Raw genomic sequence first — 24,353 nt, 5'->3', positions numbered from 1 at the left:
ATTATATTTTAAATAAAAAATAACTAAAATATCCCTAAACTTATTTTGATCAATATTTCTCATTAAAAAAAATTATTTATTTTTATTCAACTTTAATTATCAATATGAAGCTATAGCCCAATTTTTATATTAATATCAATTTTAAATAAAAAAACAGAAAACCTCAATTTTAGCCCTCAAATGACAATGGTTCAATTTGAACCATTAAAAGGTGCACAAGTGCTAGTGTGCCTTGTAAGTGTCGGACGAATCACCCTTTAAGCAGGTCTTCTAACTGATGGAGTAGATACACACTATATGTTCTAGCAGGAGCACAATACAGTTTCTCTGATTTTTTGTTGGGGAAATACTCTGCCTTTGATATTTATGCTTGCGATGTCATCCTCTGCTCAAAAGGCGAATAACAATTTTAAATATGGGAAAAGTTTATATACAGCCGAGGCTCTAAACAATCGAATTTGAGCCTACCTCAAAAATTTCCTTAGAAGAGGTTGTTTAGATGCTCAAATATCTTCAAATTAATCATCTCGACATCAAGATGCATGGATATGAGAAAAAAATAGATTGCAAGTTTTGGAAATAATGTATTTTGTAACGCTTTTTTGGACCGTCAATTTTCAAGATTTTCAAGCTTTCATAGATATTCCGATCTACATTATTTTTTAAACTTTAAACTTTATAAATAAATATAAAAATATACTTTAAGGCTATCACAAATATTTCCAATATTGAAACCGCATTTTTCGACATTATTTGAACGTAGGCTCTAATTTGATTGTTTAGAACCTAGGCTTTACACGAACCGTACCCTTTAAATATTCATGCAAAGGGTGAAATGTGTATTGGAAGTATATCACTGAGAATGTTTATCTTTTGCTACAAGAAGATCACAGTTACTGTTAGCCGTTAGATGGGAATCTGATGGTTAAGAATACGACAAAGTTTAAGAATATTTTTTCTTTGGATTTTAAACTAATTTTTTTTCTTTGGACTTTAAACTAAGAATGATTGTGACATTCTCGTACCAAATTATAAACGCTTCCATGTGTACTCTAGGAGCGAGAATTAAAATGTGGAATACATAGGGCTTGAATTGTTGAATGCTGGGGAAAAGAAGTTAAAAGGCATATTAAATTTCATAATCTAATGGGCATTATGGGAAAATGGGTTTGCAGTATATAACTACTATCACATTAATTAGGGCAAATATAGAAAACTTGCCCTTTTTACTATTTAGGATTTTGCGAAAAGGAAATCATAACCATGAGGGTGTTTCCGTAGCCTAGTGGTTTCTCTCCCTTTAAGCGATAGCACTTGGGGAACTACCACCCATTTTTGTCAATTTGTTGCAAATATTTGAAAAGTACATATATATATTTTTTATATTGTAGTAGTGTAAGGAGAGTTTTAAGGGAAGTGAAATGACTTCATGCTCTTGAAGGAGTATGCGTTCTATTTGCTCAGTCTTGGAGTACAAGGGCATGAACGTAATAAAGCAAAAGAAATCAAATGGCACACTCTATCTGCTTGAAAACGGCTATGTATCATACTGATCAAGATAAGACTATTTTAGAGGATTGAATAAAAATATAAAAGAACTTGAGGCTTAAATTTTTCATGAAAATAATCATTATCTGATTCTTAAATGAATCCAAAAATTTTAGATTAAAAAAATAAAAAAAATTCTGAGGTTAATCTTTTTTTCTGAGGGAGTAATTCTACAGTATGATCCTGCTATAGACGCAACCGGAGGATGGAAGGCGTAAATTATTGACACGTTTGGTTGCGAATATAAAATTTGGGGTGAAGGGCCCCTCTCCTTCTGCGTGTGGTCCTCTCTTCGCTCTGCTTTTACTATTTTTGTTTTTCTTTTATAAAAGATTCCTTAGACTAACGAGAAATAGAAACAGCAGCAAACAAAAAAAAGCAAGCGAATGTGTGCATCATGCAAGAAAATGAATAGGAAAGGGATAGATAAAAACCGGCCTTATGATTGAATAAATATTATTAAAAATAAATTGAGTTGCCACAAGATTAGGTTTAGCGCTCAAACCCTAGCTTTTACTACCTAAATTGATCAAATAAAATAAAAATAATTTAATATATGATAAAAAATAAAATAGAAAAAAGGTCGATGATTCGTGCTTGTAACTTCCCTGGCTAAGTTCGGATGGAACTATGGATTATCAGATGTTCTTGATGTCCCTAAAATTTTAAATTTTAGGTAAGATTCCATTGAAGTGTTAGGTAACCCAGTTGAGTTAATTAAATCAAAGTATTAATATGGTCCTCTGGTTATTTAATCTAGGAATATCCATTAGCAAGATGTCTGGCCATTTTATAACAAAGTATTGGTGCTAGCCCTAAACTCAAGCAATGGTACAAGGGGAATATAACAGTCAAAAGTACGTGTTCAAGAAGTTGGACTCGGGCTCTAGCGCACCCGAGCCCTATTATATGACTCGGGCGAGTCTTTTTTTTTTTTTTTTCCTTTTTCTTTTTTAAATTTTAACCCAGAGTAATTTAGCTCTTGATTCGGGGGAAATCCTGGGTCGACAGGGCAATTTTTAGGTTTGGGTTGGGGAGACTCCATTTTATGTGAACTCCATACATGCAAATTGCACATATATCGTATGGACCATAATCATATCGGTAAACTATGTTATGATATAATTATTGTTGGCTAGGGGTTTATCCTTGATCAAGTTTGATGGATGGGAGGTTAGACTTCACTTCTTTTTTTTTTTATCTCATCCTTTCACATACAATAATATTTCCCATGTGAGGTCCTCTTTCACTTAGGGCTTCACCTCCAGGCAATTAATCCCTTAAAAAAAAATTGGTAATCTTGGTTAAGCTCAACCCTAGATCTATCTAGACGCTCACTAAGGTTCAATGATGGGTGGTGATAATTACCCTTCCAGTCCATCTCAATCAAATCCATAATGAAGATTCCTCTCTCACACCCACACATACACACTTTTAAGTCAGATTGGACCGGGAGGTTGTCAATTTTAGGTTATAAAACTCTAGAAGAGCCCAAATTTACCGATTTTCTCACTTTTCTTCAAGAATTTCACAAGTCCGACCAAGAAATCAAATATGTCGAATTTGAGGTTGGTTCCATTTTTTTCAAAATACTGACCTCTATGCTATTATCCTAACTTTTTTACCGTGGGAGAAATATGTTATTAGTAAACTCATTTCCGATTCAATTTTGATGCTCCTTTAAGAGAAATATGGGCTCGAAGCGGTAGTACCCACCGGATCCCCACCCCATTCAAAGGTCTCAACCTCTTTTCTCACTGACATTCAAAGAGAGAAAGAGGGCTTAGGAGTACACATGGGTACACAAATAAATACAATCGACTCAAAGGTTTTAACCTCTTTTCTCACTTACATTCTATCTTAACATCTTTTCTCACTGACATTCAACCAGAAAGAGGAGTACACAAATAAATGCAATCGTGCGAATGAGCTACGAATTTGAGAGGGAGAGAGAGAGATGTAGATCTGCTGTGACGGTGGGAAAGGCGTAGGTATAAAGAAATCTGTCTAACTGCTTCCCTCGCAAGTGACAAGCCACCACTAGTCAACCATGAACGACCATTATTTTCAGGTAAAGGCTAACCATCTCTCTACTACTATTCACATCATTCTAATCTAATATTCCTTTCTCATTAGACTATCTATAAAATAATTTATTGACTTTCATTTGATGTCTTGCCTCGAGCCCCAAGGTGCGCAACTTGCTCGACTATGTTAAAGAATCGAAATAAGGTGCTTCTCCAAATTGCGTTGAAAGACGTCTAATATTAAAAATAACTTCAAAAGGTTATTTTTACTTTTAATTATGAAACTAAAAGCTCAAAAAAAATAGTGCAAATCAAGTATATTTATAAACAATTGGAAATTTAAATAATAGGCGGCTTAGATAATGATTTACTATATTTTTAAGAGTATAAACCAGCGTTTTAAAAAACGCCGAGTCGAACCGGACTCGCCCGGTTCAACTCGGAAATCGTGAAACGGGGACCGGATCGCCTAAAAATCGGAAATCGTCCGGTTCTAGAGAGAACTGGACGATTCTGTACAGTGAATCGCCGATTCACTGTACGGAATCGGCGAGTCCGAACAGTGAATCGGCGAGTCCGTACGGGTTTTTTTTTTTTTTTTTTTTTTTTTTTTTTTTTTTTTTTTTTTTTTTTTTTTTTTTTGTAATCCATGATAGATTTTTTTGTAATACTTGATCGATTTTTTTGTAATCCATGATCAAATTGTTTTTGTTTTTTTGTAATCCATGATCGAATTTTTTGGTTTTTTGTAACCCATAATAGAATTTTTTGTAATCCATGATCGAAATGTTTGTTTTCTTTTCTTGTAATCCATGATCGATTTTTTTGTTTTTTTTTTTTTTTTTGTAACCCATGATAGAATTTTTTGTAATCCATGATCGAATGTTTTGTAATACATGATCGAAATGTTTGTTTTTTTTTTGTAATCCATGAGCGAAATGTTTGTTTTTTTTTTTGTAATCCATGATTGAATTTTTTGTAATCCATGATCGAACTGTTTTTTTCTTTTTTTGTAATCCACGATTGAATTTTTTGTTTTTTTTTGTTTGTTTTTTTTTGTTTGTTTTTTTTTGTAATCCATGATTGAATTTTATGTAATCCATGATTGAATTTTTTGAAAATTTGTGATTTTTTTTTTTTAATCCATGATCGAATTTTTTTTTGTAATCCATGATAGAATTTTTTGAAAATTTGTGATTTTTTTTTTAATCCATGATCGATTTTTTTGAAAATTTGTTTTTTTTTTTTTTTTAATCCATATTATTCAAAGAGAAAATGAGAGAGATGATGATTCTGAGGCCACCCTATCCCAGCCATATTATTCACATATCGAGTCCCAACAGCAATAGTGTAGGGATGAGTACGAAATACTGTAAATTAAATGCTGAATGGCGGTTCATGCAGGGAAAGAACATATCAATATTCGCATATTCATTCAAAAACATGAAAATTCTTAATGGAGTACCCTCATTTTTTATTGAATTCCTAAAACACGATATTTATAATGAATTTTAATAATTTTTTCGAATTTTTTTTAAGCTTTATTCTGACCGATTCACCCGATTCCCGATCCGAATCGCCGATTCGTCGATCCGGATTGGTTTTTTGGAAGCTCGATCCGGATCACCGATCCGTTTTTTAAACCATTGGTATAAACTATTTGTTCATATCTATGCATCTCAAGGCTGGCTGAGATATGATCAATTTGAAGCTCTTCTAACATTGGAACGAACTTTTCCGTTTGTGTTTCTTGGTGTACCTTGCTTCTATGGCATAAGGTTACCCTAAATGGCACATCATGTTCACCGTTTATACTCTCTTATAAAAAAAGAATCGTTTTAGACTTTTCCTTTAAAATTCCTTTCACAACCTCTTTGGTCGGATCTAAAGGATACTCATGCATAATTTAAGCCTGAAAAATAAAAAAAATTTGAGGCTCTCAAAAATGGGCAAGCTTCCTATGCTTCCCCTACGGCATAAAACTTATATGCTTCTCTTTTTTTGACCTTCCATTTTGAATGGACGATTAAGATGGTCTCAATCACAATGTAACACTACACCAAATTTTGGGCATACAATCCTCTCATAAACTCGCCCTTGTAAAAAATATAAAAAAAATATTATTAATAAAATAAAATGACAAAAATACGTCTGAAAGTTTCAAGGGATATTTTGATCATTAAATTTTATCGACAAAAAACTTTAATATTTTTTTTAAGTGCACAATGATAAGATGACACGTATCAAATTTCAGATTCATACAATTTGTATAAAACAAACTAAAAATAAAATACTATGACGCTTCATATCTAGATTAAACAGTGATTGGCTCACTTGATCAAAATTGGACGGCTGGATGAGAGGGGAAGCATATGTCTTCTATGCTATAAGGGAAGTATAGAAACCTTTTCCCTTAAAATATAGGGCACACACTGCCGAGTCTTTTTTCCGTATTTAAATGGGAAATTATACTACACTTTCATTAGATATGGAAAAATTAGTATTTAGATCTCACCATCCAATCCATGGATGGATGAAGAATAGGACCTAGTGGAGCACGCAAAATCCAATAGTGGGTCCTACTGTCTCCATGACCATCCATGTATTGATTAGATAGTGATGACCCAACACGGGTTCTATGTGGCCAGCCCGCATATTGTAGAAATACGGGCTTGGCAAAAAATACATTTTTAAATATAAATTGATCTTAATTTTTAAATAATATATAATCTTTAACATGGAGATCATGAATATGAAAAAATAAATAAAATTTGAAAACTAAAAATAATATTTATATCAAGAAAACATTTGGACCGTTAGTTACAATTCTCTTTTAGATGGACTACCTATTTACATCCATCTTTAAGATGGATGCTTTATACCTTTATACCCCCTATTGTAGAAATGCTTTACTTATATGTGAAAATTACAAAGAATGTTAGTCAACCCAATTTTTTTTTCAAAATTGCGCTTTGGTCAACTTGAATTTTGATTTTTTTTGTTTTGATTTTTTCGTTAGTAGGGCAGTGCCTTAAAAGCGTGGGGCACTATCCTACTAACGAAAAAACTAAAAAAAACTAAAATTCGAGTTGTCCAAGGGGCAATTTTGAAAAAAAAAAAGGGGCGGGTTGACCAATGTTCTTTGCAATTTTTGCATATAAGTGGAAATTTTACGTAAAATTTTAGGGTCTGTACGTAAATCACTCTGAAATTAATTATTAATAAATCAAAAAAAAAAAAGAAACTGTCATTTTGAGTTCTAAGAAGTCAGGAACTATATATCCATCAAACGGATGACCTGCATTCACTTTTGAGAATGAGAGTTCTAAACAACCATTTTTTGAAGTGCATTTTATTCTTTGTGGAGATGTTTGTTGGATTGAGGAAAGGATTTGTATAGATTTTAGGGTACAACGAATGCTCCTGTTATATATTTTGTTTTATTTTTATTTGGAGGCAGTTTGAGCTACTACCTCAAACAGTCGAAGTAAGACAAACGTCCAACTTGAAAATATGTTTCCAACCTTAATTATGAAATATGAAGCTCCAAAGTAATACAAATTGAACAAATCTATAGATGCTTGAAAATTTTGAAAATAGACAGACTACTACAAGTGCATTAATTTTAAGATTTAAAATTTTTTTTAGCCTTTTTCGTATCATACAGATCAAGATCAAAATAATCAATAAGAGTGGTTTCCAGCATCGAAACAACTTTTTGCAATGAGACAACTTTGCAGTAGTTTTCATTTTGCAATAGGTGACATAGAAAATCAATCAAGAACCTATCAAAATCATTTCCCTTCATTACAAACACAAATTATTGTTGGGTTTATGTGGCCTTTAAAGGCCTTATGAGTGTGTATTGATATACTTTTATTATAGTGAAACATAAATTCAGGGGGAGTGTGGTCCCTCGAAGACTATATTAAGCGAATGCTGTTTGCTTATACCGGACTGTACTTATCAATCTAGGCCAGTCGGTTAGAAAACCCTAAGTACCTCGGTATAAAGAAATAACCGATGAGGGTTTTGGGTTAGACCTTGATGAGATCGAAGCTTATGCCTAGATGAGTGAGCCGAGGGACAGTGTGACCCTTGTGTGTGATGGTAGGCCTACTGAGACGGGGGTTAAAACTTCATTCATGTTTCATCAGACGGCATGCATATCGATAGATTGCTCGGGAAAGACAGATATCCACCTTTAGGTGAAGCATATGGTTGTGCGAGAGATACCCCTATACGTCATAGAGTTGTGATCGCATCAGATCGTAGTGATATTGACGTGTCTTTAAAGGAGGACCTATAATCACAGACTGGGATTGCGACTCCTTGATTCATCGACCTAACTTTGGTGACCCGCTAATGAGCCCCTACTTGGGCTGTGGGTCATGGGAAACACTAGGTCAGTTTGATAAAACTAGTGTCGTCTATAATCCACAGTTGAAGGTGGAGTACCCTATATTTACAGATTGAATTCTTAAAACCATATGGATCATTTTCCCATCATATTAATTTAATTGTGTTCATTTTATTATTGAAATGATTTTAGTTTTATGATTTGAATTTTTATGTATCTCTCAATATTTTATTTATGTTTTTTTTTTACTAATAAAAATACAATTATAAATTTTACAAAGTTGTAAAAATTCAAATATATATATATTAATTAGTTTTATTTTAAAACTTTTTATAAAATTCCATGGGGGCCCAAAGTGCACACGGGCCCACTATGTGGCATGTGGGTGGGGGCCCGCATGTGCCACAAAAGGGTGGCACACCCCATGCTTTGGAATCTTTGTTTGCTTTATGTTCAAATCTTTAAGTTACGGTAAGTTTGATATGCGGCATGTGGTCAAATCTTGTAAGAGAAGTATTGACCATGGCTTTATTTGTTTTATAGCAAGTTTGCTTTAAAAAGATATGGTCAATTTGAATAGATACTAAATATTGACCTTATCTTATTTATATTTGGTAGTATCTATTTACTTATAGTATTTGACATATCCTTATGGAAACATATGACATGGATCATGCAATTTTATGGAACACATGATATAAATATATTGATGGAAAAATGGTTTAAGGAAAGGGGAGTAATGGTCCAAGCACTTTCAATAATGTTGATGGCCCATTTATGGAATGGATGGCTCAGATCTATCATCCCACAAGTCATCTTGATCAGCGGTCTAAATTTAATCTCATGAAAGAGACAAACTATGTAAAAACCCTAAGAAACCCTAAACCTAAATATTCACTATAAATAGGGGTGCTCTCCCCCAATCTCTACACAACCTCTCTCTCTCCCATAACTTCTCTATCTCTCCTAGAGGGGCACGCCCCACTCTCTCTCCCTCGTATTTCTCTCTCTCCAAAAAGTTACGTAGTACTCTCTCTCTCATCTCTAGACCTAAGTTACTTTTAAGGGTTGGAAAAATTAGAGGAGGCCTAAGTTAATTTTGGGGGTTAAGGTTTAGTAGAGATTTTAAGGGGTGGTTATCTAGTTTGACATAAATCAGCTATCCCGTTTCGTGATTGAAGCTAGACTACAGATCCCACGCTATCGGTGTGGTGACTCAGTGTGGGGTGTAAAAAGCCCGGTTGAGGTAATCTTTGGCATATTTTCTTTTATTTGTTTGTTCTTTCATTTTATATTCTCAAGCATAATATTAGGTTGTATGAATGGCATCGAGTAGTTGAGATTTATTTTATTGATGTGTTATTTATTTTGGAATTTTTATTGTTTGTAATAAGACCATCTGTAAGTAATCTTGTTGCTAAAAATATAAGGGGTTATTATTAACCATCTGTGAGTGAAATTGTTGCTAAAAATATAAAGAGCTATTATTATTAAAAAAAAAATTTGTATTTTTCCAACAAAAGATCACATAGGTCTTTCTTTCAATTATTCCCTTCCCAAAATCATTTTGTACAATTTCTTAAGTATGGGTCACTTGCTCGAATGGAGATGGGAAATAGAGGAGAGAGGACCCAATTTCTCAAATGTTTTTTCTTCTTAATTTTGGGAATAAGTAACCTCCTTAATAATGAGTTTTTTCGAATTGGATTACATATTTAAAGTTCAATGGATAACTAAGTTAGAAGATAACTTAAAACAAAGGATTTTATGTGTGTTGACTTAACCACTTGAACCACTAACATACATCTCATGCTCCATTGCATTTGTAGTTGTACACAAGTTCCTTTTAATTAAGATAGAAGTTTGGAAGTTGGAACTGCTCCTAACAAACGAGGAAAACGACTGTTTGTCGGGATGCATTTGACCAACAAAACTGCAGTATGTTAAGAGAATTCATCCTAGTGGGAGCACATATTGCTGTCTATTCAAGGTTCCAAACTATGGGAAACTATGTATGACAAGTTTTTGGAACATTTTTTGTTGTGGAAGCCAAAAGCTCCAGGTTTTTATAGTATTTCCCTGTTTGATAATCGGAGGTGCTAAAATACGAGGCCTGGGAACTTCAAATTTCCATTAAAAATGGAGATGGTCGGTCCCATTCTCCCCATGGACAACCACAGTTTAGATATGGCTGATGGATTGCAGCGTCATTTTATAAATTTGGTTCCTATATGTTTTCTATTTTTATATTATTTGTCCTAAAATTCAGATTTAAATGACTCTGGCGGAGTTGTGTGGCTCACTAGAGGGGATCTCTAAATATAAAAAAAAACAGAAATGATTCTATAGGACTCTCTCCCACTCTTGTGTGTAGGACCCAAGAGGATCACTATTAAATTTGACACAGATCTTTAAAAAAATCAAATCTCGTATACAGGGTGGGGGAGAGTCTTATAGGAACATTACTCAAAAAAAAAAATGATGCTAGCAAATTAAAGTGACCAAACTACCTCTCAAAATCTTAGGGTTATGTTGGCAATTTCATTTTTAAATAATTTAATTCATAGTTTTTAGAGGTGCTTGAGGAGTGGAAAATGGGCGCCCAAATTTTTAGCATATTCTCATGCATATAAATAATAATAATAATTCAAATACTTTGACATGCTATCAATTGTCTGGTCTTGAGATTTATAGCCTCTTAATTGAAATGCAATATAGACTATTTGGTTATTTTGAAAATTTTGGTCTCATTTTAATCTATTTTTACTTTTTTTCCTAATATTAGGTCAAGGTGAAATATGAAGTCTGTATGTGGCTCATTTGGGCGTATCCGTAAAAAATTTAAAAATAATTTAAATAAATAAAATGATTAAATACCCTTAAAATTTAAGGGTATTTTAGCCATTTTATTTTTTGAAATACTTTTAAAATTTTCTACATGTACATAAGTGCAAGAAGTATTTATGCCTAAAATTTCAATTCAATATCATGTATAGAAAATAAAATGAAATCAAATATGCTCTTAGCCATTTATTTAGGGGTGACCTATAACAACATTATTTTTTCTTTCATGTGATCTAGATTATCCAATTAGTTAGAGATACTGTGGATGAGCTAGGATTTTAAAATCTCTTTCACTTAACATACCTCACACTAATATATTAATTTATGGATCTCAAGACCTCAAGACCTCTATAATTCTTGGTTCATCCAAACACAAGCTCTCAAACTTCTTAAAATTTCATACAAGTTCCCAAACTTCTTAGAATTCTACATAAGTTATCAAACATAGTATTAGCCAGTTCCAGATATTTAGTATCCAACTTCTAGAAGTTTAAAACATCATGTTCCTAAGGTTCTTCTAGTTTCCAATTATTAGACATACTATAAAGCTAGTAAGCTGGTAGCTGAATATACACACAGACACATGCAGATGTGTTTGATAGGGATTTTGTACTTTGCAACAATTTAGTGCAGGCTTATAACAAGTGTTATCAAAATCAGACGAACAACCGAATCTATGAGAGGTCTAATCTAGTTAAGTAGTCATACTGTTAGTCGAATAGATCTATCCTTTTACAAACTAATGGTTTAAAGTTTAAATATATGCAATAGTCTACAAATATTTTTTGAAAACATGACTAGTTCAAACCTGCTGGTCTAACTAGATAAAATTTGAAATTAAGCTAATTGTGATCAGCTTTAAACTAAGCTCAATTTTTATCACATAGCAGACCAGCCATTGTTGATAATCCAAACATTGGGCTGTCGTGTCCTGTCCGGCCCAAATATGTGTATGGGAGTGAGTAAATGAACAAGTTAGAGCATGAGTACTATCGTCTCCCAGATGTATAGTTTACTTCTGCTCCGTCGTTCACATGACCTATTTAGAGATTTTTTCTAATATGATACTCTGGGAACCACTTAAAAATTATTAGTTCATTATTTTCTAAAAGGAAAACATAATAAACTTGAGTTTTCTAACACTTTTATCTCACTATCTAAAAATTGAATAGTCTTTATTTAATCTGGAGATTTTTTTTTTTATGAGTAATGATATTATGAGACCCTCTTGTACCCATGTAGGACTCCAAACGATTATCATTAAATTTTGACACTCCAAAATATTATCATTACATTTTGATACATATCTCTAAAAAAGTTATCAATAAACCTATTTACCAAAATCCCACCCAAAATGGGATAGAGATTTGTGTCAAAATTTAATAGTGATCCTTTGGGTCCTACTCACATGGATGTGGAATGGTCTCATAGTGTTATTACTCTTTTTTTATATATAGAAGATACAATTAGGATTTTTTTTGTATTGAAGCTGATTCATGGGTTCAAGAAGTTATAATTTTGAGTATGTAAAATTAATTGTATGTGGGATTTTACCTGAGGCAATAAATGGACAGTATACTCCCGTGGGAATAATATCATTTGGCTAAAAGTTTATATTTGTGTCCTCAATGGATTTTGGCACAGTTCGAGCAATGGTAGCGGCAATCAATGATTTAGAGTTTTGAGCTCTGTAAATTTCTTGTCGTTTTACAGGCAGCAAGTAACGGACGACATCTTCATTCTCATGTAAGGTTTTACAGGCAGCAAGTAACAGACATCTCCATTCTCATGTAAGGTTTTCGTCTTCTTGGTTATTGTTTTTCTATGGGATTTTATATGTGTTCTCTATTCAAAGCCCTCTGATCCAAACCATTTTTTAATCAAGAGCAAGATCCATTAATTCTATTATGAGGCCAACATTTTCTGTTTCGAGGGTTTCAAAGAATTTAGGGTTTTCTATTGTTTAGTTCTGTTTGTTGTACTGATTTTATCAAAAGAAATGCCATTCTGTGGTGTCTTCTGATAATTTACAGCTACCTGGTATCGTTTGGATTCTATACTTTTAATTTAGTTTTATTTATTTTTATTTATTTTTATTTTTATGTTTTCATTGATAATAGCAGAAGAAGGCTCGTTTCTGTAGAGTTTTGATGCCAGATACATGCTCATTGTGATGTTTCTCTACATGTAATATTAAACTTCAAAGTTGTTGGGAATTGATAGTTTACATGGTTTTTATTGAGGCTATTTTGAGCAGAAGAAAGCTCATTCCAGGTTTTGTCATGATAAACTGTGGCGTCCTGATATTACGTCTTCTGCTTTATCCATTTCCTGTTGGTTTCTGCAGATGATGGGCTCCTTTTGGTGGAATATTGATGCCAGATAGAGGTTCATTGTAGGGCTTTTCTAAATTTACAAGATATCTAATAGAAGTTCTAGTTTTTTTGTTCACAAATTTTCTGAGTGTTTTGAATTCTTGGGTTTTCATGATTTGGGCTTTGTCTTGTAATTGGGATTTTTGAATTCGAAATCAAGTTCAGTATCAAATGGGGAAAGAGATCAATCACCCCGGTTACTCAAACAGCAGAGTGTAACCATTAATGGGCCCATTAGAAGATTAAATCTACAATGAAAACAAGTTCCGGGAATGAAGAGACGGCATAAATTACTGGGGCCTAGCATGTGTATTAGCAAAGGTTATCTGGTACTGAGTTGGATCCTGGATTTAAATGGGTCTGATTTCCTTTGCAGTTAAAACTTTTGTGCAATGACAAAGTTTCCAAGGAATGACACTGCCTTTTTTGTGGCCATTGGACTCCATGTTTAGATGTATACTCGAGTCTATGATATAAAATAAGAAAAGTCTAGTTTGATACTAAATCATCGTTTAATTCTGTTAACCACTCTTTGTAGTTATATTTGTCAAAAATATTTAGGAACTCGGCTCAGCTCAGGCTTGGAACTGGGGACCTGCCCAAGCTGAGTAACTTAGGTGAGTGGACTCGCCTGAGTAGTGTAATGGCAAAAAACCCTTCAAAACTAAGAAAAATAAAAAATGTTAAAATTAACAAAATAGTAAAAATCAAAGTAAATTAGAAACATCATTTAAAGTCCAAATAAGATAGAAAAAAATAGATAAAACAGGTATTTAGAAAAATCGATTTGAAGCTGGAGACATTCCAAAAAAGATCGAAAAAAAGTGGAAAATATCAAAGTAGGCAATATGCTAAGAAACACTAAAAAATCATCGTCATAAGCATTAAAGTTACATATAAAATATTTATAAATCATCAAAAACCTAAAGTTACATATAAAATATTTATAAATGTATTTTACGATTTATCATAATTTTTATATCCCTATATTTTATATAACTCCCATTTTTACATAAGTACTCGGCTCAGCAAGGAAGCAAGTCCGAGTAACTTGGCCTAGTCCGAGTTGACTTGACCAAGTCCCTGAACACTGCTTGACAGACATCCTAGAACTGTTGGTTCCCCTATATGCTTGAAAATGCTGACTAGTGCTAAAGAACACATCTATCTCCTTTGAACCAACCCAGGTATATTAATTTCTTAATGCTCCATCCGCCCAAGTGTTATGCACTGCAATGAAGTTGAAGAAACCCTATTCCATGAAGGAGAGCCTACAAACTTTGATTGATACGGATAGCCTGCAAATTTACAAGCTCAAAATGTGTTGTGTGCGAACATTTGGGTCCATTGTTCTTTCTTTAATGCTGTATGACTTGTTATGCACTTTGGACTGTTGTTTTCATTTTTTTATTTGTTTTATTTTGAAAAGTAACTTACAAAAGCAAAGATATTTTTTTGTTTCCCCTAGTATGGGCAGAATCTTGGAAACTTATATGATAGAAGGAGCTTTTCTTAAAGAATTAGTATGCATATTCACTACATAATATTGGGCATGTATGTGTGTGGTTTCCACATACTTTGGTTGGAGTTCCTATTCTGAGTAGCAGTTTAAGTGACTTTAACAGTCATATCTTATGAATCGAGAAAAAGAGGAACGCAGGCAGGCATCAGCATGAATATATTAAGGAAAAAGAAAAAAAACTAAGGTGCAGATATTTGAGGCTGAATTCTCTATCTGTGGCACAAATGCTCTTCCTTTTCCTGCTTTGAAGAAGCCTCCATTTTTTCTTTTCCCAATTTCTATTTACTTTTACAATTTTCTCTGTTAATTCTACTTCAATGTGACAATATTAAATTATTCTAAGAATCCTTTTCTACAGGCTTGATCATTACTCTCGTTTGTTTTACTAGCTTAATTTGAAGACTGGACTTCTTGGAACTTGGAACTATCCTTTAATATCAGCACCTCATGTTTCAATATATAATGTGTTACCTTCCTTTGGCAGGGAATTCTTGTGTGAAGACATCATTCCAGGATTGCCAGATGACTTAGCTTTGAGGTGCTTGGCAAAGATACCACATGGATATCATGGAATTTTGGAAACTGTGTGTAAAAAATGGAGGCACATTTTAAGGAGTTCGGAATACTCTCTTGTAAAATCTGAGGAAGGTTATTGTGGTAACTGGTTGTTTGTTTCCACAGAAAATGGATTTTGTTCTCAGTGGATTGCGTATGATCCAGATGCTAATAAATGGCATCCTATGCCCGAATTACCTGGGGAGGTTTTTGGTGCAATCCGCCATGGGTTTTCATGTGTTAGTATATCCAAGAGATTCTTAGTGATTGGTGGATATTTTCAATCCCTCCTATCTATTGCTTCAAAATTTTCTGCAATGAATGATGTAATAAAATTTGACCCATTCAAGAAGCAGTGGAGTAGGGCAGCATCTATGCGAACGGCAAGGAGCAACTTTGCATGTGCTGTCATTGGTGGAAACGTTTATGTGGTTGGAGGGTGTAGTTCGTCTGAAACTGGCTGCCTAGCTTTAGCTGAAGTCTATGATCCTTTAGAGGACAGGTAAATATCTATTTATTTATAATTAGAGTCTATGGTTTGTAACAATGATGTTTTGTTTTTCTTGTGGTATCTCTTTGGTATTTAGGGTTCTCTATCCTTGTATGAGATAACCTGCATGATGCCCAATGCCCCTGTCTGGAGTTTGTTTACTTTTAGTTATATGAGAAGAGGAATTTGATCGTGGTAATGTTGCTTTAATAGTTCAAAGCTTTATTGGGCCCTTCAGTCTTAAGTATTCTTCTCTAGCTAATAATTATCTAGCATATGCTTAAGCATGAAAACATTTTTTGAATAGCCAATTGTACACTCTTATTGTTAATTTACATATTCCTTTAGATGCCAACCCCCCATAGTTGGGATAGGGCTCAGATGATACTGACATGTTCTTTAGATCGTTTTGTTGTGTGAGATGAAAGTAATGAAACAAATATTTTTCGGAACCATGTTAGAATCAGATAAGGCATCAAAATGGTTTGCTGGACAATCCAACATGAAATCCAATGTGATATGAAATCTGTTAAAATTGACACTTGTTCTGAATGTATCGAAAGTGTATGAATTTGATAAAATATTTGAAGTAATTTAGGAAGGCAAAAAACTTGCAAGATAAAAATACAATAGAAGAAATCTTTACTCTGTGTTTAATATAGGATTGGAAATGTATTTTCTTCTACCCCTTCCAATATAATCTATGGACCAGGAAATGATGTGGTTTTTCATGTAGGCAATCAATTGGTTTGATGGAATATAAGATATGGTGCCTTTTTTTAAAAAGCTTGACACCTAGTTGAGTTTGGGAAGCCTTAGATTCTTTTGTATGCTGATTGTGGAGCATGCTATTACTAAATATTAGGAAACACAGCTCAAGACAGATCAGAAACATATTTTTTGTCTTTTTGATGATTCATTTTGACATTACCCTGCAATTTTTTTTCCATTTGACTTATTCAACTCAATGCTGATATCATGTTCCCAATTGACATTATCATAGGTAGGCATCCGTTCCTGAATAAGCTGAATTTTAAAATCAACTAAAGTTCATTTTGATATAGGAGCCTGATTTCCCAACAAGTATACTTGCTATGCATTATCTCTCAGCATCCATAGTTACCATGCTCCTAGCAGACAGACAGGAGCCACAAATGTGTGGGATGAAGCAAATTTAGCTAGGAAATGCATTGGTTGGTGCCCAAAGCCTACCCTCCCACACAATTTAGACTATAAACTCCCGGGTCTTTTAGTCTGTCTCTATGCCAATTCTCTGTGGGAAACCACACATCACAGCGGTGTGTGGATATTGTGAACATCTAGGGCATGCACTGACCATTTGCAAGATAGGCAGTGGCGATGAGTTGTTGTTCCCATGACAGACCTTCAACCAAGAGCAACATCTCGTCTTCATTGTCCATCTTGAGAACGCATGGTGGTTGCCCCAGCTGTGTAATGTCTACCACGCGTAGGATGTGTGCACTAGTCCTTCCCATTCTACATTTCTATGATGATGTGAATTATATACTTTGAATGCTACTTAGTGAAGCTCCTGATTATCTAATTCCAAAACTTTGGCCTTCACAGGTGGGAGGACATACCTCCGATGCCAACACCACGCTGGAAGTGCATTGGCTTGTCACTCAAAGGCCTGCTTTACGTAATTGATGGTGAGGATGAAAATCACTTGCCCCAATGTGAGGTTGAGATCTACGACCCAGTCAAAAAGACTTGGCACCATGGTCATGATTCTTGGCTCCATTCTCGGCCTATGATACCTCCTCTTTTTGTATTGGGAGATTGCATCCTCAACTTAAATGATCGACATCTGAACTACATAATGATCCGAGAAGCCGAGGTCAGCAAAGATGCCACGAATGGCAGCTGGCGTGTGGTTGGTTGTGTTCCCAAAGTGTTGGTTCATGGCCATGATCGTGAACTTGTGCCATTCAAATTTAGGGTGGCCAAACTAGGGCAGGAAATGTATGTTGTGGGGGGGCATGCTCTCAAGTATTTGCAGCTCATGAGGTTCCAGATTGTGAAGCTGAATACGGTGAGAGCATTCACTATTGGAGTGGACAAGAGGGTGGAGTGGAAAGAAGTGGCGCCCATGTGTTTGTCACAGGTATCTGTTATTAATTGTGGGGCTCTAGAGGAATGAATGACAGGTATAACAATCCAGAGTTTTAAAACTCAGACTCGGCCGCCAACTCGGTGGGATCGGATCTTTAAGCTATCATCTTGGTAAAACATATTGGGGAAGAATTTTCATAGTGGCGAGACCACCCAAAAAAAAAAATGAAAAAAAAAAAAAAAACAGCGTTGGGGATAACAACATGGTTTAAGAAGTATTTTATATATATATATATATATATATATATATATATATATTTTTTTTTTTTTTTTTTTTTTTTCAGGGGGGTTTGGGAATTCGATAGTTGGAGTGCCAAACTAACCTTAGGAAAAAAAAAAAACAATTATTACACATTTGGTTTTGAGCGGCATTTCTATCCAAAATCACTAAAAAGCTCACCCAGGGGCATTAATGTAAAAGAAAACAATAAGTGTGTATCGGGCGTTAACAACATTGGGTTGGGGTCCTACGTGTAGAAAGTTTTAATGCAAGGGGCTTTATATGCAATTTTTCCTTTAATATATTTTAAGAAAATTGATTTGGACCTCCATAATATGCAAACTCATCAACCTGCATTTGAATGCGAGATTTGAAGCATCTTAGGTACATCAAATATTATTTAGAGGACACTGATTTGGAGTTGATTTACAGCTTGCTGTTGCTTCTTCTTCTTCTTTTTATTTTTTTGGTCTTCAAGAAACTCAATTGCATGGTTTTCCACCAAATTTTCTTTCCAACCATTGTTGAATTTGAATGACTTCAAGCAAAGGGCATCTTCATGTGTTTGAGTATTTGTTAATTGCCTTTTCATACTGATTAAGGCCTAAGAGTAACTTCGTTAAATAGAATGGGGAGTAGTTGAATTAAAGAGTGTTTGGAAATTGTTCACAACCGTCTTAAGCATCCCCCATAAATTCTTGATCTCAATACTTCAAGATTGTCTCCTCTTCATAAAGACTAAAAAGAATTGGATTGTCGCTTCTTCATAAAGATAAAATGAATTATTAGAACTTAGGACGAGCCAGCCTTTACTTTATATAACACGCACCACTTACCAAAATTATTGGAAGCTCCCAATCGATTTATACCTATGTGAAATATTATCTCATTGATTTCAGGGTTATTATTTTGGAGCCTTTCTTAATAATGATATTATTGCTTTTCATCTTTACGATGGGATCAGGCTAGAGAAATTGATGACTTATTTCATGACGGGTGTAGCAGCATAAGGCCATGCTTTCTGACAGAAAATAAAGCACTACCTCAAAATCGTGTCTCTGAAAATGCAATTACAGCACTGGAAAACCCTTATGATGGCAAAAATTTATTTGAAACCCTCATTATGCAATATGAATTTCAAAAATGGTGCAGATCTTGTGGATTTGTGAAACCTTGAAAATAGAAGATGTACTATTCTCTAGGGCTTGATTTTTATTTTTGTGGTTCATAAATATTGGGGTTGAAATCATAAGTTTGAAGGACTTTTTTTTGTCCCCGCATGGAACAACTTTTGTGGAGAGAATGGAGCCTCATTCTCTATGCATTGATTAAGGTGCTTTTTTTTTTTGGGAACCCAAAATATATTACGGCAATTTACCATGTAGATCTTATATCAGTTCCATGAATAAGGTGCTAGTTTGCGCGCTCACATTTTTATTATCGAGAAAGTATACAAGAAGACAATTTATCATTGGTGAAACAATGCATGGTTACCTTTAGCCGTTATATGAAATTGGATGACCGAGTTTGTACTAATCATTTTGCACTTGGAATATACAAAAAGTTCTCCTCAGAATGTACATCGAGCCGCCCAATTTTACATCTGTGAGTGAGACTCGGGTGTTTGTAACCTTTATGTATCAAATGTACCCATCTTATTGCATGCAATGCCTTTAATAATTTATCCAACCATCCTGAATATGGGTGACTTGATTAAACCCATAGTTGCCCATCATTTTGCTGGATTTTGTAAGGGGAAATTTTTAGATACTCCCCTCGACTCAACTTTCGAGGCATTGTTTTCCAAATACTTTTAAGAAAAAAGTTTATATAATGTTGCAATCTTATTTGTAGAAATAAGGTTACAGTAATCTACATCGTTTATTTTATTCAGACGGTTTGATTATTATGTTAAAAGGTGTAGCATGTATTGATATTATCATAAAAAACGTGTCAAATTCATACCGTCCAAATAAAATGGATGGTTTGTATAATATTGAAATCTTATTTCTACAAATAAGGTTGCAACCTTATACAAACCACACCCATTTTTTAAACAACATACTCAAATCCCAAAACTAATTTTTTTGCGTCCATCCACAAGAAGAAAAGTAACTTTTTTTTTAATGAGAATACACCTTTTGAAAAACACATTTCCCTTCTTTTTTTTTTTTTCTTTCTTTCTATTGAAGCCGGTTAGGCACACATTGTGTTTGACAGACTTCATTATAAGCAATGAAGTTGGTCCGGCACAAAGTGTGCCAGACCGGCTTTAATATGGACTTAGAGCATGTCCAACACACGTTATGCCAAACCAGCTTTAACAGGGAAAGAAAATAAAATATAGAGAAAATTGCATCTTGAAATGCTTATTTTTTACCAAAAAAAATAAGTTTTTACTTTGAGGTGAATGAAAAAAAAAAAATGTAGAATTTATGATGTGATATCGGAGGGAAAAATGCCTCAAAAGCTTAGTTTATTTTTTATTTTCTTAAATTTTCCATTTTCATAATTATAACTTGATTTTAGTTTTCATAGGTTGTTAATCTTGACCACCACACCCACAATAATAACTTGAATTTAAAATTTCATAGGTAGTTAATCTCGACCACCACAATCCTAACTTGAATTTTAAATTTCATTCATTGTTATAATTTCATAGGTTGTTAATCTCGGCCGCTACAATATATATTTCTTTCACACTCCCCCTTAAACCTTTTTTTTTTCATATTCATACATCTCAATGTCGAGATGATCGATTAGATGGTTTTCTCAACATTAAAAACATATTTCCGATAGATTTTTTAGGTGCATATGTGATTCTACATTTTAAAGTTGTAACCTTACATAAACTTTTCCCTTTGGTTTTTAGTTGAGCACGCTTCTTAATTGGGGAGCCAAACGTTAAACAAAATAATATTGGGGTTTAGTGAGTGATCTAAAGAGTAGTCGTGCGGAAGTTGTTTAAGAAGTTAGAGGGGCACATTAATTTTTTAATAAGTTTATTACATTTATGAAACGCTCAGCCCGATTTTTAGGGTTCTGGCCTCGTATGCAGGATTTTTGGTCACCCCGAAGATCTAATTTTTCGTGCTCAGGCCTAGCTGGGCCTACCTTACCTGACTGGACTCAGCCCGTTAATAGTCGTATGTGTGCAACAGAGCGAAAAGAGAGAGAAGAGAGGAGGGGGGAAGAGAAATTTCAAGTTAATACATTGACACCATCCTATTAATACATTCAAAGAGCTAATCCCTAATCTACTTGAAGAAACAGGAAGGGGCTTGTCTTCCCCACGGAATTACATATATATAAATGCTTTTGAAAAGTAAGAGTTAATTAGACCCCCCAAAATTGGTATACATATAAATCTCATCCAATTGATAAAAAAGAAAAAAAATATAGCTATTCAACATAAAAAAAAGAAAATTGCAGAACAAAAAATAGGCAAAAGTAGCCTGTCTCTTTACGGAGGCAATTAGCGATCGACAAATTGAACTGGACCCGAAAACCGTCCATGGGCCAGGTCTGAGTAACTCGGGCAAGGGCAAGTCCCGCGCATGCCAAAAAGTGTTAGGAAAAAATGGATTTTAAAAAATCGATTTGTGCCTAAGGGTATTATTAGAAATAGCTAAAAATATATATATATATATAAATAAATATTTATGGTCAAAAGACTCAAAACACAATCCAATATTTGCCAAAATGATAAAAAAGCACTAAAAAAGACTCATTACAAACTGATCGCTCTTTTATATATATATATATATATATATATATATATAGTGTGTGGTTTCCATAAGGTTGCAACCTTAAACAATCCATTTAAGGCACGCCTTCGAATTTTATCACAACATATAATTTTGATATAAAAATATTTTTAAGATTATCTTAAGATCTATTTTCATATCTAATTATAAAATTTTAAACTCCAAAAATGATTAAAATCAAGTAGATCTATAAATATATGAAAATCTTTAAAATGGACGATCTAGATAATGTGTTGTAGGATGCACCATTTTTGGAACTCAAAATCCTTTTTTTTTCATAGTCATATATCTCAATGTCGAGATGATCAATTAAGGGCTTTTCAATATCAAAACAACATTGTTTTATGGGATTTTGAGGTGCTACATTTTAAAGTTGCAGCTTTATATCAACTTTTCCATATATATATATATATATATATATATATATATATATGAATTTCTTTTTAGATAGTTAGCCGGACCACCAAAAATGGCCGAAACAAAATCGCTAGTAGCCAGTTCCGGTTTACTTGGCCAGTTCCAAGTTGGACCGGCCGTTTTGTCGAACACCGGAGGCAACACATCCATTTAGTTGATGATGGATCTAGGACATCAATAACACAATATCATTTTAAAAAAATTATTTAACTTTTAAACCAAAATTCTGCATAACATGACAGCCATTAAAATCCCTTTTATAGCTGTGAGCATGTTAGCTTGCAAAATCTCTTCCAGCATTCATTGAACTTGAAAATGTCACGGTAGGATGTGAATGCATGTGGATTGAGCGAGATTAGCTCATGTTCCAACCACTCCCTAGCGAAGTGGAATCGTTTTCAAATGACCTACGCCACTAAAAGTAAACGCAAAATTTTTTCTAAAGGAGCAGGTTTTAAATCCAAATGGTTCATATCTTACTCCACTTTTAAGTGGTTCCAATCTTCATTTTTTAAGAGGTTTAGCTTTGATCAGCTTTTTAAAACTTGGAATCCGGTTTTATATCGAGTACTAATTAGGATCAGTGGTCTAGATTGCCTGACTGATGGAGAAGATTTGGTTGAAAATAATAAAAAATAAAATCGAGGGATCATACGTGGTGGAGATTTGGATCGCCTATCCTTGGAGGGTGCGGTTCGTATAGAACCTAGGCTCTAAACAATCAAAGTAAAGTGCACCTTCAAATAGTATCGAGAAATATGGTTTCAATATTGGAAATCTTTGTGATAGTCTTAAAATATATTTTTATTTTTTAATTATAAAACCTAAAGTTTAAAAAATAGTGTAGATTGAGCAGCTATATGAAAACTTGAAAATCTTGAAAATTGACAGACCACAAATGCGTTGCAAGATTCATTAAACTTGATATCTATATTTTTCTTATGTCCATACATGTTGATGTCGAGATGATCAATTTGAGGATATTTGGTCATCCAAATAACCGCTACTAATGAAATTTTTGAGGTGGGTTCTAATTTGATTGTTTAAAGCCTCGGCTCTAATGTAAATTTTTTCCATATTTTAAAGAAAAAGTTTATGTAAGGGTGAGGCCCTACACAATCAAATTAATACACACTAAAAAATTCATCAGAATAGGTTATTTAGATTTTGAAAAACCGTCAATTTGATCATCTCGACCACAAGATACATGGACATGAGAAAAAATAGATTTCAAGTCTTAGAAATAGTGCATCTTGTTATATATCATCCAGACCGTCAATTTTCAAGATTTTCAAGTATTCATAGATATGCTCGATCTACATTATTTTTTAATATTTAAGTTTTATAATTAAATATGAAAATAAATTGTAAGGCCCATCATAAAGATTTATGATACTAAAATAGCATATTTCGACTCTATTTAAAGGTGCGCACTACTTTGATTGTTTAGGACCTCAGCCTATATAAACCACACCCTCTTTGCTTTTTAAATCTGATCTAAATCTTCGATTCTCTCTGTTCGGATTGCCAGGTTTTAAATCCGAGAGGGAGAGAGGAAGTTTGATAAAAGGCAAAGGGGTCACATCGTTAGGAAGTGTTAGGATTTCTTAAGTCGTATATTTAAATGGTTAATGGAGTGGAAGGGTGAGGGAATCAATCTGTTTCTTTATTGCTCCATCTGACACACTCATCTCATGCGTCCCTTTTTCTTCAATGACTTTCAACTGTAACTTTTCAAATGCCGCTTAACAAATTTCCTTAACTCTCAAGACTTTCTTCTCTCTCTCTCTCTCTCTCTAAAAGTTCAAATGAGGCCATTTTCAACCACTTGTCAAGATCCAATATTTTAAGTCCCAACTCTTTGTCTTCAACTCTTTGGAAATTGCTTCTTGAAAAATTCAAATTTAATTGGTGTTGAATAAAGGCAGGCCTCTTCGTCGTGTTATGGTGGATGAAGTTAGTCAAAATATGGTGTGGTTGGTGTCCACATGCATTATGCAAACATGTTCCCATCCATGCATGTGTGTGTTTCTTTCTTCATGCATGCTGCATTTTCAAATGTACAGTATGCTTCAGCGGGAGTAGTACATTTTTT

At 33.8% G+C, this 24,353-nt stretch overlaps 1 protein-coding gene across 1 annotated transcript; it reads left to right on the top strand.

The window, feature by feature from the left end:
- The first annotated feature begins 12,345 nt into the window (after positions 1-12,345).
- LOC18430194 (Galactose oxidase/kelch repeat superfamily protein) lies at positions 12,346-17,913 on the top strand. Its single transcript, XM_006840353.4, has 3 exons — positions 12,346-12,569; positions 15,161-15,733; positions 17,309-17,913. Coding segments are annotated over exons 1-3 (1,149 nt in total). The 5' UTR covers positions 12,346-12,567; the 3' UTR covers positions 17,883-17,913.
- Positions 17,914-24,353: the final 6,440 nt, after the last annotated feature.

The sequence above is a fragment of the Amborella trichopoda genome, chromosome 2, assembly GCF_054954075.1.
Source record: "Amborella trichopoda isolate Santa Cruz 75 chromosome 2, AtrichopodaSantaCruz75HAP2 v2.0, whole genome shotgun sequence".
NCBI lineage: Eukaryota > Viridiplantae > Streptophyta > Magnoliopsida > Amborellales > Amborellaceae > Amborella > Amborella trichopoda.
Note: the sequence above shows the minus strand (reverse complement) of the source record. Positions and strands in the feature narration are given on the sequence as shown.